General features: G+C 43.3%; 1 protein-coding gene across 1 annotated transcript in view; it reads left to right on the top strand.

Annotated features, from left to right (window-relative positions):
* The window catches only part of LOC308037041 (E3 ubiquitin-protein ligase rnf213-alpha-like), a gene marked incomplete at both ends in the record, with an annotated part of 61766 nt that overhangs the window by 22244 nt on the left and 20474 nt on the right, over positions 1-19048 (top strand). The window contains 16 exons of the mRNA XM_080338485.1: positions 168-347; positions 1236-2706; positions 3526-3719; positions 4391-4546; positions 5476-9045; positions 9982-10115; positions 10256-10351; positions 11697-11812; positions 13357-13485; positions 14171-14235; positions 14692-14836; positions 16082-16223; positions 16445-16618; positions 17279-17412; positions 17624-17781; positions 18083-18286. Coding sequence (XP_080194611.1) covers positions 168-347; positions 1236-2706; positions 3526-3719; positions 4391-4546; positions 5476-9045; positions 9982-10115; positions 10256-10351; positions 11697-11812; positions 13357-13485; positions 14171-14235; positions 14692-14836; positions 16082-16223; positions 16445-16618; positions 17279-17412; positions 17624-17781; positions 18083-18286 — 7068 coding nt within the window. The remainder of the gene's footprint in view (positions 1-167; positions 348-1235; positions 2707-3525; positions 3720-4390; positions 4547-5475; positions 9046-9981; positions 10116-10255; positions 10352-11696; positions 11813-13356; positions 13486-14170; positions 14236-14691; positions 14837-16081; positions 16224-16444; positions 16619-17278; positions 17413-17623; positions 17782-18082; positions 18287-19048) is intronic.

The following is a 19048-nucleotide window of genomic DNA, read 5'->3' as shown; positions in this document are numbered from 1 at the left end:
AGGCAAAAGAGTGAACCCTGTACAACAGGAATGATCCACATCTTAAAACATGGGAAAACTTGATGTTTGGCTGTGATATGTAGGGGTATACTACTACTATTCCTGAAGGCTCATTGCACAAGTACGGGGAATTAAAAGCAGGGCTGATCCTCTTACTTGCTTTCCAGGCTGTCCTTGAGGACTGTATTTCAGTGCAGCTGCCAAAGGAAACCCCAGAGGAAGCACGTCAGACAGGTCAGATGGCTGAAGAATACAGCCTGGCCCAGCTCACAGAGCTCCAAAACAAGCTTATGTTGATCACCACAAAAGCTGAGCAAGGCAGAGAGGAGGCAAACCGCTTCCTAGAGGTAAGCCACAGTGCAACACCAGTATGTGCTTAGAAAACAATGTCTATAAGACTTGAGGGTTTTGGCTAGAATTCTTTCATGAAGACTCATCCTTGACCTTCAACTCTGCCTCTTCAGAAATGGAGGCAGCAGACTCCCAGATACCAAGTGTAAGGCAAATTGTAAGTACAGTCATTCCCTTGCAAGGTGATGGTGGAATGTGTAGAAGTCTTACTCTCTGATGTCTTGGCCTCACCTGCTTGTTAATGATGTGGATATCTCCACTCAAGCTAGCCATCTAAGCTCCAGCTGTGGTGAATGAAGAGAAATAGGCAACTCCAGGTGTGTGATGGAGGTCACCCCAGTGTGGGCACCCACCACAAACCAGATGTTTCACATACTGAAAACGCCTTTTCCTTATTTCATACACAAGCTGTTTATTCAGAAGATGTTTGAAGTGAGGTATTCTCCTACATATCTGAAAAACCACCTCAACTGCTTGCTGTCTGATCAACTGTAAGCAGTGCAGTGCTTCAGTCAAAGATGAAGAAACCTCACAAGGACCAGATATCTCAAAGGTGGTAATTCTGAGGGTGGGATACAGCTCATCATAATATTTAGGGGTGTTACTTTCTTGTTCCTCCAATAGATATGGGCTATTTTCCATGGAATCAGTATTTTTGAAGAGTAGTAGAAGTTTTTCAGGAAACACGAGCTTCTAAAGCATGTCCTTGTTCAGGAATGTATCCTAAGAAGAAGCTGTACACAAAAATTGAGCCAAATCAAAGTTTTGTGTTCGTTTGTTTATCAGGTTTTAATAGATCTTTGGAAGAAAATGTAATAAGTATTCAGTAGTTGTAGTAAACAAATGATAATCCTTTTCCCTATTTTGTCTGTGGCATGTTGCAGATCCTGGAAAAAGTTCAAATGGTTGGAAAGTTGTACCTGCAGCTTCTCAGTGTTGGCAATATCCTCTTCATAGACTGGAAAGCTGACATCTACTGCAACCCCCAACACAGAGTAAAAGTTTACACAGAATTTGGAATTGCCGGCATCCTTGTTCAGAGCACCAGACCCGTCCTAGAGGAGCTGGATGGCCTTTTCAAAACAATGGAGCACTGCCTGCTAGAGTGGAAGAAGTATCTGAAGACTCAAAGGGACACCTACTACCATCTCAACCTGTTCACTGCACACCAGCTATTCTATTTATGTAGCCAACTGGCTAAAGCCCACAATAGTGCAATAGAGCCACAGGTTCTTAATATGCTTTCTGTCATAAAGCATGACATTAAAGAAGAAGATATTAGAAAATCCCTGGAGCAAGCCCTCATGACTCCACATGACTCTGTCAACACATCAGAAGGGGACAAGAAGTCTGTTACCTGGCATGACTATGTCATTCGTTTTCCCCAGCTCATCAAAAGCCTAGCTGAATCTGGCTATGATACATCAGTGGCAAAGGCAGCCCTGCAGAGCTGCCTTCCAAAATCTGATATTACAGAGCAGGAGCTCATGAATTTTGCCTTTGAACGAGGTGACGACAAGGAAGAGGTTGAAAAACTGAGCAAATTATATGATGAGCAGCGAGAAGCCTTTCTGCAGAAGACAAAGAAGTTTAAAAACAACAACAGAGAAGCTAATCAGGCAACTTTTAGTAACCTTGCAAAAGATGAACTGGCCACCTCCTTTGAGAGCTTGCCATCCATCTGTGACAAGGTGAATTTGCTCTGGGATGCTTTCTGTAAGAAATTCACTGGCCTTGTGTCAGACAAATACATCAGCCTGGATGTCTTTGGTGAAACTCTGAAGCAATTAGCTGCTCTGGAAACCATATGTATCAAGAGAAGTTTACCAGTAGGCCTCGAAGCCAGGAAACCTTCCCTCATCATGTGTAAAGAAGAGGAAATGTTACTCTACATGCTCTCCATTTACAGACACACCAAGACAGCACCTCTCCCAACATATGATGAGGTTCTGGTGTGCACACCCAGCACAGAGGAGGAAGAAGTGGAGCTGATTGTTAGGAGAGCTCTTTCATCTGATTCTCAAAACCAGAAAATATACTGCTTGTTGGGTGCTGAGAAATTAGTATACAAAGTTTCCAAGCAACTGGAGTCCCACTTCTTCCGCTTGCTGCAATCTTCTACAGTCCGTGACTTCAGGTTGCTTATCTTTTGCAGTACCAAAGCTCACAATTCTTATGTCATCACAGCCTTTGACACTTACAAAGCTACTATCCCATGCTGCTCTAAGACAGAAATCCAGGAATACCTGAGCACACATCTCAAAGTGCCTCGTGGGACAGCCCCTGTTGCTCAAGCCTTCAAAGAGCCCTATCAGCACAATGTGAAGTTCATATTATCAAATCAAGCAGGAATGGGTAAGTGTCAGTAGTCCTACTGTAAGTCTTATCTCAAACCAGGAGGCCTTGAGAGGAACATGTTATGCAATGGAGAGCCCTCCATTCTCTTCATATGCCTTTAGTTTTGAGTAGTGAATTTCAAGCAGGATTTTAGGCCACCCGGAAAGAGTCCAAAGGGAAATAATGCGGTCTAGAAAACATAAGCTTTGAGGAAGTTAGAGTTGTCCAGTCTAAACAGAAACAAATAATGGTGTGAGACTCTGGGAAACAGCAAGAAACAAGACTCTCTCCATGGGATAAGCTAGATCATAGGGATGAGAGTCAATTGTCTAAATAAGCCCAGATGTCCTCTGAAAGACCATAAACTAGCCCAACTGGCTTCCACCCGCCATTTCAAAAAGGAACAAGTTTTCTGTAGGTTCTTTGCAAGCCTCAGCAGGATGTCTCGTGCTTCCTACTATTTCTGAAACCTTTCAAGACATATTTCTAGACAGTAAGGTTTTCTGACATCTTGTAGGACTCATCTGAGGCAAGTTGGTCAGGATCCAGGCCTCCCAGGCCTTCCAGCTATGTCTGTATTGGTAACCTCAATGAGGCTGGAGTAGGAGCATGAGTTCTGTCTTGTGATGTCAAATACTGCCAAAATTGTGAGAACAGACTTGGAGGATGTCCCTCATGTGACTGGGATCTGGTCCCAGGTATTGTCCTAAAGAGGCTGTTCAGAGATGGCCACTCAGTTTGGAGGGAGTTCAGATGTCTGGAGAAAAACTGTCCCATGCACGGGAAAGGGCAGACTGACTCTGAGAGTGAATCTTGTCTGTCTCTTCTGTTCCTTAGGGAAGTCTCTCTTTGTGGACAATATCCTCCAAAAGATCCGCACCCAGCTGGGTGATTTACCTGTGGTTCACAAAACCATTAGGCTGATGGAGTCAGAGATTGATTTCCAGTTCCTTCTGGAGGAGCTACTCTCTGTGGAGGAATTCCCAACTGAAAGCCACCCCACTGTCTTCCATATTGACGTGTCACCAGTGGTAAGAGTCTTTTTCTTGGTGGTTGAACGTTGTGTTTTGAAGGCCTCATAGGATTTTTTAGTGGAGGGGATTTGCACAGCCTCTTGTGCTTGCTTATTATCTTCTACAGGAGTAGCAGCAGGTGCTTAAAATTTAAAGTGAACAACAAGAGTTCTGGGTACACTTTGGAAGCTTAGGTGTCTGCATTTGCCTTGTTCCATGCCCACAGGTAGGGAAGCTGTATGAAATGAGTCCCATTTCATAAAAGCAATTTTTCCTCAAACAGTGGCATCAGTCAGAGTGTAGGACACTGGAGAATGGCTGAATGCAAACCAAGTGATCAGACACAGAAGGCCCCATATACAGGGAAAAGAAGGGGTGGATTGTCCATCTCACATCCAATCTGGTACCCCTCTGAAAGGGGTTTTATTAAAACAAAAGGTAGTGGGCTTAGGGCAGAGAGTGAATCCAAATGACCTAGTCCTGCCTCAGAGGACTGTAGAGTACCAAGCATCTGAACATATTGGCAGTTACAGCTGTGTCAGTGTGTGCTAGAACAGTAATCCTGAACAAGAATGGGAGCAAAGCTGTAGTCTGGCTGCAGGTACCACTACCTGCCATGGGTAGTGGACTAAAGTGTGTTTTTGATAGACATTTTTTTCACCAATTTTCAAATGTTTCTTCTCTGTTAGGTGTCAACAGGTCTCTACCGGCTGCTGATAGAGCTATGCATCCTAAGACATATCCAGAGTCCCAATGGCTCAGTCTGGAAGTGCAAATCCTCTCATCTTTACTTGATTGAGTACCTGGAAAAAGGGAAAGGTGTTAGCAGAACAAGAAAACAAGAGGTATTGCTTTGGGGACAGTGTGCTCAGGTCAGAGGAATAGCAAGGGAGGATGCCAATATAACCTGCAGTAAATCTGCTAAATCCAAAGTCTTTTTTAAAGCTATGTGTAATTTAGGGTCTGTCTCTCCAGTGGAGTGATGGCTCATCTACATAGGAACGAGTAGTTCCAGAACATGTCTACTCGGGAAAGGAAATGTAAGATGCTGTGTGGGGTTTGGGGTGTTTTTCCAGTCCATTCCTGGTGTGACATAGTCATCCCATATGTTCAAAAAATAATAGAGTTCTCCCACATAAGAAATGAGGGATGATACTCTTAAAGAGGAAATAAGGGATCTGATGGACAGTTAAAACTTCCTGAGTAGTCTGGAGACGGTGAATTGGGACCAAGCATGCATCATCTCTTCCAACACAAGAACCAGGAATATCAAACAATGTTAACAAGATCAGCTTAGAACAATTGAAAAGGAGAAGATTATTCATTATATGGGTCGTAAACCTGTGAGGGTTCTTGCCAAAGGGGGCTGTGTGTGTCCCCTTTAACAGGTAGACACAGTCTGGCCAAGTATTTAGAGGGGAAAGCCATTGTGGCTCACTAACTAGAGAAAGCAGATAAAAACAGAGAGTACCCTGTGCCGAAACCTGTCTCTTTGGCAGATCATTTAGTAGCTGAAAATAATAATGTTTTCTCTATTCTAGTTTTTCAATAGGCATCCACTCAGCACCAGGACTTTACAGGTTATGGGCATGTCAGCACATATCCATCTAGAAGCATGTATGCAGGCTTGGACAAATTTGATCTACATATGATTTTCTCAGCTTCCTGACCTATTTCTGTGCAGAAAATAAAGTTCTAGAACTGTAGGCAAATGCAGAAGGTTGAGCAACTATTCTTATTGTAATCTGTGCACTCCTTATTAACTTTCTTTTAGATGTCCAGTGAAATAGAAGAAAAGTTCCTGGATCTTTTTCCTGCAGTGAAATGTGTGTCACCAAAGCGAATACTTGACTTGCTGGAACACCCCAGCTCTGATTGCCATTCTGAAATGAAAGAGGAGCAGTTTGATCGAAACAAGTTGAAGAGTGAAGCTTTCCAGAGGTCTTACCAGTACCTCAGGAAATATAAGAGGGGAGAAGACCTTGACCGTTTCCTTTTCAACCATGAGAAGACTGAAGGGACAGAGAAAGAGTGCCTGAAGCTCTTACTGGACTTCTGTGGGAGACATAACCCTTCCTGGACTGAGCTCAGCAACTTCACTCATTTCCTAAACTTCCAGCTAACTAAGTGTGAGAAATCGATTTTTTGTAGCCCAGTAGCTGGAAAGGATTTCCAGGGGTTTAAAACATTTGTGGTAAAGTTCATGATCACAATGTCCAAGGACTTTGCTGTGCCCTCTCTTGACATATCTGATGAAAGTGTGCCAAGTGCAGAAGATGACTATGAAGGAAACAGCAGTATGAGACAGTACCAGCTAAGACGAAAATGGGAACAAGAGTCCCACCCCTATATAGTCTTCCATGCAGACAATAACTCCATGGAGTTCTTAGGTTTCCATATCAACAATAACTTGGATGCTATTGATGCCCATTCTCAAGCTGTTTTGGAAAGGAATGTTATCACAAATAAATTATACCGCACGTTGGAAGCCCAGCATGTTCCTTTCAATAAGAAGTTCGAAGACTTGCCCAGAAGATTGCAGCTGGAGGCCCTTTGCAGAGTTTTTGGTGTGAGCTACACCCAAGATCCAGATGAATCATATCAGCTCACTCTGGACAACACCATGAAGATGCTTGCCATTCACCTGCGGTTCCAGTGTGGGATCCCTGTAATCATCATGGGTGAAACAGGCTGTGGGAAGACAAAACTTGTGCAATTCATGTGCAGCCTACAAAGGGCAGGCAGGGACATTCAAAACATGGTGGTGTTACGTGTCCATGGTGGCACTACCTCCAAGATCATCCACAAGAAAGTTAGGCAGGCAATTGAGCTGGCACATATCAATGAAGAAAGGCATAAAGTGGACACTGTGCTCTTTTTCGATGAAGCAAACACATCAGAAGCTATCTTTGCAATCAAAGAGGTGCTGTGTGACCGCAGTGTAAATGGAGAGAAGATTCTCACTGACCGTTTAAAAGTTGTAGCTGCTTGCAACCCTTACAAAAGGCACACCAAAGAAACCATAGAGAAACTTGAAAAAGCTGGCTTGGGATACCGGGTCCGGAGTGAAGACACACTGGAAAAATTGGGCTACATTCCTTTGAGGCAGCTGGTGTATCGGGTCAAGCCCCTTCCACCTAGCTTATTGCCTCTTGTCTGGGATTTTGGAGAGCTGAATGAAAAGACACAGACCCTGTACATCAGAGAGATTGTAAAGTCCACCATGAAGAACAAGATTGACATTGGAAATTTGAACATCTTCACCAGTGTCATTTCAGCCTCCCAGAAGTTTCTCAGGAAGAAGAAAGATGAATGCAGAATTGCCAGTCTTCGGGACATAGAGCGCTGCATGAATATTGCACTCTGGTTTTATAAATTAAGAGATCTGCTGTTTCCTCAGATTGATGAGAAGAAAGATAAAAAGGAACAGGAGTTAATCTTAAATGATGCACAAAGGGCCTTGATCCTTTCAGTGGGAGCTTGCTACTATGTATCTCTGGAGAGCCGCCAAGATTACCTGGAGGAGGTCGCAAAATGTTTTTCTGTCCCTGCATCTGTGTTGCGGGAAGAAATTCAGCTTTGCCAAGAGGTCTTGCTTGATAACCTCTCTATTCCTGATGCAATTGCCCGCAATGATGCTCTGAGGGAAAACATCTTCATGATGATTGTATGCATGGACCTAAGAGTTCCACTCTTTCTGGTTGGGAAACCAGGAAGCTCAAAATCACTGTCTAAAACTATTGCTGTGGATGCCATGGAGGGCAGGTGGTCCAAAAACCAGTTGTTCAAAAGATGCAAGGAGATCCAGCTTGTGTCTTTTCAGTGCAGTCCCCATTCAAAGCCAGAAGCGATCATCTCCACTTTCCGACAATGTGCACAGTTCCAGAAGGGGAAGAATCTGGATGAGTTTGCATCCGTGGTCCTGCTGGATGAGATCGGCCTTGCAGAAGACTCAGCAGAGATGCCACTGAAGACACTGCACCCTCTTCTTGAAGATGGATGTGTTGATGACGAAAATCCAGAGCCTTACCAAAAAGTTGGCTTTGTGGGCATTTCAAACTGGGCCCTAGACCCTGCCAAAATGAACAGGGGTCTTCTTGTATTTCGGACTGACCCTAATGAAGAAGAGCTAGTTAAGACTGCAAAGGGCATTGCTGCTGCACAGCCTCACCTTGAAAGCATTGAGGGTTTGTTCTCTTTGCTAGCAAAATTCTACTGTGAGGTGCTAAAAACTCAAAAAAATGAGTTCTTTGGGCTCCGTGATTTCTACAGCTCGATCAAAATGATGCTGTCCTATACCCAGGACCAGAAGTGCATCTCTCATGAGGAGATCATTACAAAGACCATTCAGAGAAACTTTGGGGGCTCCAGTGATATCAATCCCATACAGCTCTTCCAAAACTGCATCAGAGAGAGGTTTCTTCCTCCTGACTTGGAAATCAGCCACACACTTTCTTTACTGAAGGAAAATATGGGCAAACAGCAGGCAGGACTCATGTCTCGATACCTCCTGCTACTGACAACCAACCATGCAGCTTTCCACATCATTCAGATGACACAGCTTATAGATGCTGAGAACTCTGAAATCATATTTGGCTCTGGTTTTCCACAAGACCAAGATTATTCCCAGGTATGTCGGTCTGTCAGCAGAGTGAAGATCTGCATGGAGACAGGCAGACCGGTTGTCCTTTTAAATATACACAACCTTTATGAGAGCCTTTACGATGCACTCAACCAGTGTTTCGTTAGGTTGGGGGGAAATTACTATGTGGACCTGGGTCTTGGCACTCACAGAGTGAAAAGCCGTGTAAAGGACGAGTTCAGACTCATTGTGATAGAGGAAAAGAACATAGTCTACACCCAGTTCCCCACCCCATTGTTGAGCCGGCTGGAGAAGCACTGCTTGGACATGAACACTGTTCTGAACTGGCAGCAGCAACAGCTGAAGAAGGACCTGCAGACCTGGGCCAGGCAGTTTGTCTCCATTGACAGCAGCAAGTTCTCCAATGTTTGGTGCACCAAGCTCAGCCCCAAGGAACAGGATGTCTTCATTGGTTTCAGCAATGACACATGTGCAGCTGCTGCTTTACAGAGCACACAGAGCAGATCTGTGGGACACCTTGAGCCCTATGATGAGCCAGTGCTCTCTCTTGCCAAAAGGAAACTTGTTCAGTGTGCAACCCCTGACTCCATCCTTCGCCTTAAATACTCTTTTCTGGATGATGCAGAACAGATCCAAGACTTGTACTTCCACAAGCAGAAGCACAACAGTCTTGTTAGTGTTTTGGGAGAGACAATTAACCAGCAAACAAGGAAGGAGATGACCACTGGGATCTGCCTGCAGGTACGTGTGCTTCACTGTCAAGCCGTGAGAGTGGTCTTTATTTTCCTGATAAGGGAGGTTGACACATAACCTCCATTAAGCCCCTGGATAAGTTCCACTGTTGAACAGTGATGGGCTGCTACCTGTCCTCTTTGACTCCTGCCCTATCAGTTGTATCACATATATATCTGGCCCTGCCTGGTGGTCCTCTACAGTCAGGGTGGGCTCTGCTTCTCCTCTTCACCCAGATATGGTAGATCTGCTAACAGACAGGCAGTGAGTGCCCGCTCCTAACTCTGAAGGCTCTGGAGGTTCAAGGTTGAGGTACCCAGAGCATCGTTCGTTGCCTGCAGACAAGTGATAAGCTGTGGGGGTCTCACCAAGTCTCCAGCAGGACTTCAGGTGGTTCTGGCAATTATGCAGGTCCCAGATCATGCCCACTGCCCTCTGACATCTATTTTCAGTATTTGCTGTCCATGCCAAAGAAAGCATCCTGATCAGTTCTCCAGTGACTGTCACAGAAGCTCAGGACTCTCTGTGTTCTACCTAAAAGGGTAGCAGCTGGATCCCCAAACAGATCCCACAGTACTAGGAGTCCATAGCCTTGGGAGAGAGTCAACCCAGTAAGAGTCACATGTGACCATCATGCTAGGCCCGAGTTTCAAAGTACATCTCCCAGAAGGATTCTTTTGGTGTCACTGCCTCACAGTATCTGAGTCATTCCTAAGGATGCAGCTCCAGTCTAAGTCTCTTGTAGTACGAGGAATTGGGGTTTTTCTGGTTGTTAACAATGCTCCCACCCTTTTTCCCTGTGAGCAGGGCACATTTAAGAGTCTTGACTTTTGGAAGCACTTGAAAAGGTCCATAAGGGAATCACTTCAATTTCCCCATCCATTAGGGACAGTAACACAATAACTACATAATATTTTCCTGGAATTTATTTCCCTTTTACTGCAGGTTTCTACACATGCAAGACTTTTAAATGAGAGAGATTTAGAAGAGATAAGGAAGACACTTAACCTTCAAAATAAAATCCACTGCCTCTTCCTAAGCCAGTTTGACACTGAATATGCTTTCCGACAGGAACTCAGGTGAGGAAAGATTTCCTTCTCACCTTTGTTTATTAACTTTATTGGGATTTTGGGGAGAAGGGGTGAGGAGGAGCAGGGAGAGTGGAGAACAGAGGTGGTGTTATGAATAGCGCAATAACAGACTATTTCATTCTCTGCAGGAACTTTTTTGCACAATCATCAGGAGAAAAATTGCTCCTCATCCAGTTTCACTTTGATGAACCACAGAGCAGCAAAAGGCTTCTAGCTTGTACCAAGTAAATATCCTTCCTTCTTTCTTCTTTCTTTCTGTATTTATTTAGTCAGGTACAAAGGTAATGGAAGATGCAGTGGCCAAATATCCATCGGATATAGCCTTGTTTTTAGTGACTTGTTCAGTGGAGTCATTGCAGATTTCTCATATATCGTTATCTGTATATCTGGGTGTGCATGTTCATGCCTCTGTTCTGTAGCTTGGATTTCCAAGCCTGTGTTTGTTAAGATATTAAGATAAAACATCCCAAATATCTCAGCTTTTATTTGTCTAAAAGATCATCTTCTTCATTTTGGCAGTATGCTTTATACATCCTTCCCACATTAAAACCACCTTCCCCCAGCATGGTTGACTCACACAGCACAAACTACTTCAAACAGAGCCTAACACCAGATTATTTTTTTTCCCTGTAGTAATCAAACCAAAGGACTTAAATTGACACCTGGTGCCATTTGAGACATCCCAGGTATCCAGAACATCTCTCAGGGCTGGCTGATAGGACACAGGGCATTCAGGAGACTTAAGCCCTTCTGGGCACCAGTGAGGGCTCAAGTTATTAACAGCATCATTGTATGAGGTTAATCTCTATCCCTAGAAGTACATCAGTGACATCCTCCTGCAACCAAACACATCCTCCCTCAATATGATCTCTCTTACCCTCTTTCTCACTTATCTACGTTTCCTGTTCATATTCTTTTTTCATCATATCAGCTAATGTGCATGTTGTCTCCTGAAATGCTTTGTTCTGGGTGCATTTGTACTTTTCCAGAGAGGGATTTGAACTTTTCTGGTCCTATTTCTAGGAAAGGTGTGAGGGGCTTTGGCCTGTTTCCCCACAAGTTCTGGATTCATTTGTGTTGTGGCTTTTGTTGTCTAATTTGTCTGTATGTCTGTGGCAGATATTGCTAATGATATTCCTATCATTGCCAGAATATGATTGGGCAGAGATCCTTACATAAAACAATACAAATTCCGATTAAAATGAAGATTCAGTGTTCAGCAGGGAGGCAAATTTGTCAGGAGAGAGCTTGCTGAAACATATGACTGAGTTATTGCTTGGAGAAGGTGTACGCGAGATATATTTGGCCTGAGTCTTGAAGCACCAACACCAGCTTGGCTGTCAGCCTTGGCAGACCCGGGCTGGGCTAAACTAAGCTGAGCTTCTCTCTTCCCTCTTCACCACTGCAGCACAGCCATGCCTTGAGCTGTTGGTCTTTCCCAAAACTTTGCCTGAGCTCTGGAAAGGCAGGGGATGACTTTGGGAGACTCTCTGGGATGACGTTGGGAGACAAATGACTCTCAAGATGACAGAGAGAATGGACTTTCTAGCCTCTCTGTCTTGATTCCAGGTACTGTATCGTAGATGAGAGAAGGAAATCAACAGGCACAGGCCCATCACACGTTGTGCTGGCCACTCAAGTCCCGCGAGTTCTGGGAGGCTGCAGCTACCTGGCATTTGATGGTGGTAAGTTTGAAATTGGTTTTTTTGGATCAAGCTGAGAGTGGGAGGGAAATGAAAGGTTGTGCAAGGTCAAGAAGAAGGATCCAGGGAACTACAGACCAGATAGCCTCACATTGATCTCTGGAAAGTTGATGCAGCAAATAATCCTGGAAACCTTTTCCAAAAAACATGAAAAGCAGTAATTCAAGATGGATTTATGAATGAGAAATTAAGTTTGACCAACTTGATAGCCTTCTATCATGAGATGACGGGCGTGGTGGATGAGGAGAGAATGGTGGATGTTTTTCATCTTGACTTTAGTGAGACTTTTGACGATGTCTCCCATAACAAAGTAATGAAGTATGGACTAGATTAATGGACAGTGAGTTGGACTGACAAGTAGCTGAACTGCTGCACTTAGGAAGCTTTGTTCAACAGAATGAAGTCTAGCTAGAGGCCAGGCGCTAGTGGTATTACCTCAAGGATCAATACTGGGGTCAGTACCATTTAACATTTTCATTGATGACCCAGATGATGAGACAGGGTGTACCTTCAGTAAGTTTGCTGATGATAGAAAACTGGGAAGACTGGCTGATAGACATGAGGGTCATCACGCCATCCAAAGGGACCTGAACATGCTGGACAAATGGGCCTACACAAACCTTATGAAGTTCAACAAAGGGAAGTGCAAAGTCCTCCATTATTGAGGAATAACCCCAGGCACCTGTGTAGGTTGGGCACTGACCAGCTGGAAAACAGCTTTGTAGAGAGTGACCTAGCGATCCTGGTGGACATCAAGTTTGACATGAGCTACCAATGTGTCCTTGTGGCAAAGAAGGCCAACACAGCCTTCATTAGGCAGAGCGCTGTCAGCAGGTTGAGAAAGGTGATGCTTCTCTACTCAGCACTTCTGAGGCCACACCTGGAATATTGTGTCCACTTCTGTGCTTTCCAGTATAAAAGAGACATGAACATAAATGAGCAAGCCCAGTGAAGGGCAACAAAGATGACTGATGGACAGGAGCATGTGTCATAAGAGGAAAGGCTGAGAGTTCAGCCTAGAGAGGGAAGGCTTATAGGATCTTATCACCTTGTATATGTACATGATGAGAGGGCGTGAAGAAAATGGAGCCAGATGCTTAAGTGGTGTCCCATGACAGGACGAGAAGGCAATAGACACAAACCAAAATAAAACAAATTTCATTCAAATATAAGGAAAACCTTCTTTATGTTGAAGGTGGTCAAGCATGTTTGGGGTTATAGGATCGTTTTCTTCCCCACTTAATGGATAAGAATGACAGGGCATTTGTGCCCATCAGTATTGGGAAGATGGAGAGGGGAAAATGGAATGGTATAAGAGAAGTGTATCGTTCCTCAGAGCAGAAAGAAACAGGAAGTGGTAAATCTTCCATCTCTCAATATCTTATTATCCAGGCTGCTGGCAGGTCAGGGCAGCCAAAGTTTATTAATTTTTCTGGATGGGTGTGGTGCACCAAGGAGAGCAAGTCAACTGTTCACACCAGTTATGTCTGGTACCACTATTTCTGTCATGCTTACTGCCTCCCCAGGTGAATGGATGTCGATTCACTTGGATGATCTGATGCCCCCAAACAACTTTACAGCCAATCTAGGCCAGCTCGCCAAAATGACTATTGCTGAGATTTTCATGACCACTTTCCAGGAGCATGTCCCAACAGGTAGGCAGCCACTTGCTTTTCATCCAGTACCTGCACAGCTCTGCTCCTTCCTCTTTGTCTCATTTATCCATCCATAGCTTTAAGTACAGCTAGATCAAGCAGTCCATGGAGGCACTGGCTCTGGGTCTCAGCAGGACTCACTGTACATGCTGTTTCTGAAGTCTTCACAGCGCTGCATTTTTTCCTCCTCCTCTGTAAGCTGTGACCATAGGGTAGCAGAGTACCTAAGCTTGTTCTTCAGTTACAATAACAAACTGGCTGTACTGCTGTGGCATCCAGCACACAGTAGACACACAGTAATTCACACTGATTCCCAGCAAGTCTTTCTGCCCACCTTGCCCAAATAAAACCACTAAATATTCCTGATCTGATGAGTTCAAAGCCAACTCAATACATTCTGCCATTGTTTTCAGGATGTATGGACAAAGGGAGGCAGGAGCAGTTGGGGATGTTCTCCACTTCCTGTCCTGACACCTGCATTTCCTATAGGGTGCCAACCAGAACTGAGACCTGGACAATTCTCCCCAAAGAGAACAAAGCCCAGGCTGTAATTTCTTAGACTGACAGCTTTGCAGCCCTTCCTTGATTGTTGAGAAACTCCAGATGCTTCCTTTACATAGAGGTATCTATTTTACAAGTTTCTACAGATTTTACAAAGGAGTCTTATGACTGATTGTGATTTCAGGTTCTCCAGAGGCAACTGCTGCTCTTGAAGATCCACACAAGTCCAGTCTTCTTCCAGAAAGAAAAGTATGATTTATTTCTTTTTTCTTATTTCAACTGCCTGACATTACAAAGGATCTGGTTTAGGAAACAATATATTTTACAGGCATTTCAGAATCCAGTTACGCTGCTCCCTGGTTCGGATAGTACATCTGCCACTAGAAGAAGTAGTTGCAGGTCTTTGTGTGCCATACAGTGAGGGTGAAGAAGTCCCCACCCTATGACAGACAAGCACAAGGCCAGAAAAGGCACATTTAAGCCCTTTGTGAACTTTGATGAAGCATGAAATCTTTTTCCTCATTTCTCTATCCCACACCAGGGATTTAACTCTTCTCTGAAATGTTGGGATTGATTTACCAGGGATGGAATGGTGAAGTAGATATATGCCTGGGAGTCCATTGTGTCAAGTTATGCAAGAATTGACACAGTAAATGCAATGGAGTGTTAGGCGATATACTGACCTCCAAACTTTTCTATTCGCAGCTCTTCAGCATGGACTCTATGATCAAACAGAGCATCCAGAAAGCTGTGATCCAGCTGGAAGACAAGACAGACAACAGTCAGCGTGCGACCAAGAGAATAATGATCATTCACAACTTGCTTTTCCAGGATCATAGTAGAACAACATGTGAGTATAAATGAAGGCCCAGAGTAGGTTGGGGTTTTCTGTTTACACATGGCTGCACCCTGCATATTGCAAACCATAGAACAGGGGAATGAAATGAGTGGTTTAATGACCTGTCCTGGTTCCTGTCTAGGCCAGCTTGGGGGGATGTTCCAAAGGAGAGATGACCTGGTTTGCTCGGGGCCTCTTCTGCTCTCCATGAACCCCATGTTGTGTGTTCTCAGAGTCTGTACTGAAACAATTAGCTTTTTGCATAACATTGGGTAGAGACTTTGGTACAAAAATCTGAGGCAGGGGTCACTTTGTACCCTCATGATTATTTTGGAGTCCAAAGCCACCCAGCAGATTTCTACATAGAATTGGTACACTTTCTTCATGCAGGTGATGTGGTATCTTGATAGAAAAACTGTGGCTTCAACAAAATGGAAAGGATCTGATTTCATCAGAAACCAAGCACCAAAATCCCTTGTAGGTGCATTTGGAAAATATTCTTTCCTTCATATGGAAAGATTTAGTCACTGTGGTGCATGACTTGCTCTTCTTTGAGCAGTAGGTTCCTGTCAGGTGCCAAGGATGTTTGTTAATGACTGATAAAGAAAAGAGATCATGTTGCCACTTCAAAGATGTTGTGCGTAAGTCCTTGTGGTCATATGGCAAAACCAGAATTTATTCTGTACTAAATTTTGACTATAAGAAAAAGTCCCTCAGGAAAAGAGGTTTTCTTGTGATAGCATAGTGACACCTTCAGTCCTCAGCACACTGCAGGATGAATTTTGCTTGTGGTTATATCAGTACTGAAATGAAAACAATCCTATTGATTTTATTTTATACTGACATCAGTGTCATATAGATAAGAATAGGATCTCAATCCTTCTGCAACACTGTGACTATTCTTGTGACATACACTACTCAACTTTTTTCCATATAAATATGAATATCAGGGTATTTACGCACCAAACAACCTAATTCATACAATTGTTTTTAAAAGACTGAGACAAAGAAAAGTGGTTTTCCATTCCTCCAGCAAAAAATGGCATGTCTTTACTAAATGCTGCCTCGAAAATCAAGTCACTAGAAATAAAGAGGAAAGAGGAGAGACTAGGGTAGAACATAAAGCCTCTGAATTTTATTGTGGAGGAAAACCAAGACATAGAGGTCACTTTCTATTATTAGCTTTACTTTGAATTAGAAGTTTGCATGGAAACTCCTTTCATTCAAATGTGTTAATAAACTTTGTTTTATAATCAGTTTCTAGTCATTTTATGAGTGTGCTTAAAAGGAGAATTTGCCTCCTCCTACAAGAACGTGAGAAAATAAGCCTTGAGCCAAGGGAGTGGGTTTTCTGTAGAGCTGTCTCCAGTGAGTTCATCCTTGAAGACACTTCATTCAGGTATGTTCATCTGTGCAGCCCTTTCCAAATTTCTAACAGGTCTCTTTCTCAGGGTATTAAAAGAGCTGTGGCACATGAAGCACAATATTTAATGAGGCTCAGATATGACAACCAGGAGGGTTATTGCTATCTCGTATACAGAAGTATATGTGGGTTTCTGATGAACAGGGGATTGGTTAGGTACAAGGAAGACACTTGACAGGCCATGTTATTCCTCCTAGGCATGCACTTTGGATGCATTTAGAAGACATCGTGGCCAATGTGTTTGCTCAAATTCTCGCAGTGGTGGATGCAAACAACAACCTGGATCATCTCTCTCCTCCATCTCCACTCTCAGAACTGTGGCTTCAGATGTTCAAAGAAGAATCATTCTTGAGAATTAAATATAGCAGCAAGTAAGAGACATAGTGGAAAATACAGTATTTACCTTAGGAGAATAAAAACCTGCTTTCATAATGCAACCCTCTGCAGAAAAAAAATGGTAAAAAAACAAGTCTGAAGTTAAGATAAGCTCACACAGCTCATAATTACCCACGATAAGTCCTTTGTGTCATGATATTGGAATCAGAACCTTCTTGTTCTCTTATACCTTCAGCAACTCAGGAACATTAGCAAGGAACTCTGCTTCTTTGCAATAGTGATTAACACATTAAAGTCAGAAACAATAAGTCCAGAATTTAGAAACTTGAATATGAGTTCCCTAAGGTCAGAGTAGATGAATCCCCTCCTTATAACAAAATGTGTTTAGTGTCTAGCTATCACATTTTAATTGATCAGTCAGCTTACTCTGAACAGCAGCTGTGTTCAGAGACAAGACGGGTGATGTCTGACTCAGCTGCCTTTCCCCTGCTGGAATCCTTTTTAGCCTTCAAATCCCAGTCACAGGAACTTTTTCACTGTTGCAGAGTTGCTGAGTTTTTTACAAAATATCTTTCTGTGCTTTTTAACCTTTTAAGCAGAACATATACCAGTGGCAGTCAGAAATTTCTCTGTGATGCTTCAGTTCAGTACATATAGAGCATATGATGTGATTGTTTCATTCTGTGCTGTTTAAGGAAACAAGATGCTAAGATTTCCGTGTTGTCAATGACAGAAGATCCCAACACATCTGTGTTTTGCCAGTTCCCATTCAGTTGGGTTTTGAAGGCCTACCTGGAGGAACTTTGGGAGAGAGTCTATAATACGAAAGGTAACATCAGATTTTGCAAGCAGGTATTGTTCTTTAACCCAGGGAAGCTGATCTCCAAAGTGAACCACAATAGTCAAAGGTTGTGGTAGGAGCAACTGTATCAGTTCTGTTCCCCACACAACCATAATGACCTAGAACATCTGTTGTGCTCTTCTGTTTTCCTGATAGCTTCTATTTTCTGGTTACTTGACATCTCTGTCCTTTCCTCTAGGTTGTCCAAAAGTGCCTATGAAGGAACCAGCCAGATTGTTCCAAGAGCTGATCAGGAATGTGTTGATGCCAGATGGCAGTAATCCAGAGGTGATGCAGTATTACACCAATGATTTTCTAAGGATGACTTTTCCTGGGCAAGATCTTTCTGTCTATGAGGTAAATGGGGTTTGGTGGAATACAAGATTTAAATGGCACTGGCTTGACTCACAGGCCTACAGATATCTATGGCTCCAAGAACTGGGGGAAAAAAGAGTAGCTTATCATGTTCTGCACACTTCCCAACAACTATTGGTGATCAGTCTTAATTCCACCTTAACAAAAGTTGGGTGTTTTTTAATGGAGAGTTTGCCTGGACTGCTTCAGAAATGCTGAGTATCATCCTCAGTTCCTTGCTGTTTTTGGTTTTTTTGTTTTTTTTTTTTTTTAACAGAAATAACATCTTTTATTTTATCTGCAGATTCTGTCAAAAGCCCTCCTAGTCAACGCGAAACAGCTCTGGTCCTCTGTGGGTCAGGAGGAGATAAGCTTTTCACCCATTTGGCTTCATATGGAATACTTCTACCTACGAGAAGAGTATCAATTCTTTGTTGACTTGGTAAAAAGCAATGAGACTGTAACGAGCGAGCTGCAAAAAATGTATGAGAAGGACCCGACAGAAATGGTGAGCAAAAGAGAACAACTGGTGTTTCACAGAGCAAAGTGGCACAGCCTGTTTCTAACATGGTCATTAGCAAATAGTCAGTGAAAGTGTGTAAGAAAACAGTCAAGACTTCAGGAGATCTTTCCTTGGAAGTATTTTCCAGCTTCCAGTAAGTCTTAGGGAGTTTCTGGTCACATCCAGCTCATTCCCCACCAAAGGACCTGTCCTTCATCTTCCTCTAGCCACTTTTTAATTCCATTTATACTTTTTGGTCCGTTTATACTTTTGGTCTTCAAAACTTCTATAATTTAATCTGTATTGTGTAGAAAAATATTACACATCCTTTTGCATGTGTTATTCTCAGTATGACAGTCATGTCTTCTTAGATACCCAGACCTTACAGGTGATGGTCATAGGATTTAACTTCTGGGGTGGGGTCCAAGTCTGGATTCAGACACTGTAGCTTACTTGTCTACAGGATTGTGTCTACATTTGCAATGGTTGTCTGATCTCCTGTGACTGCTAGTGAAAACATAGGCAACAGAAACAGCAAAGAGTGACTCATGACTGAAGGGAGAAGTATAGGTCAGTTGCCCAGAAGTAGGCATTTACTGACATTTCAAATGCTGTTTTGGCCTCTAGCTACTGCTGCGGTAAGGCATGAGTCTCCTGTAGGTCCTATGCCCTACCTGTCAGCTCCATATAGATATCTCAGACATCCAAAGGCATTTCAGCTGATGGCACAGATCTGCAATAGGGCAACTAGATCCTACCTAAATATCT

The sequence above is a fragment of the Nesoenas mayeri genome, assembly GCF_963082525.1.
Source record: "Nesoenas mayeri genome assembly, chromosome: 1".
Taxonomy (NCBI): Eukaryota; Metazoa; Chordata; class Aves; order Columbiformes; family Columbidae; genus Nesoenas; species Nesoenas mayeri.
The sequence above is the reverse complement of the archived record's forward strand: the minus strand, read 5'-3'. Positions and strand labels throughout refer to the sequence as shown.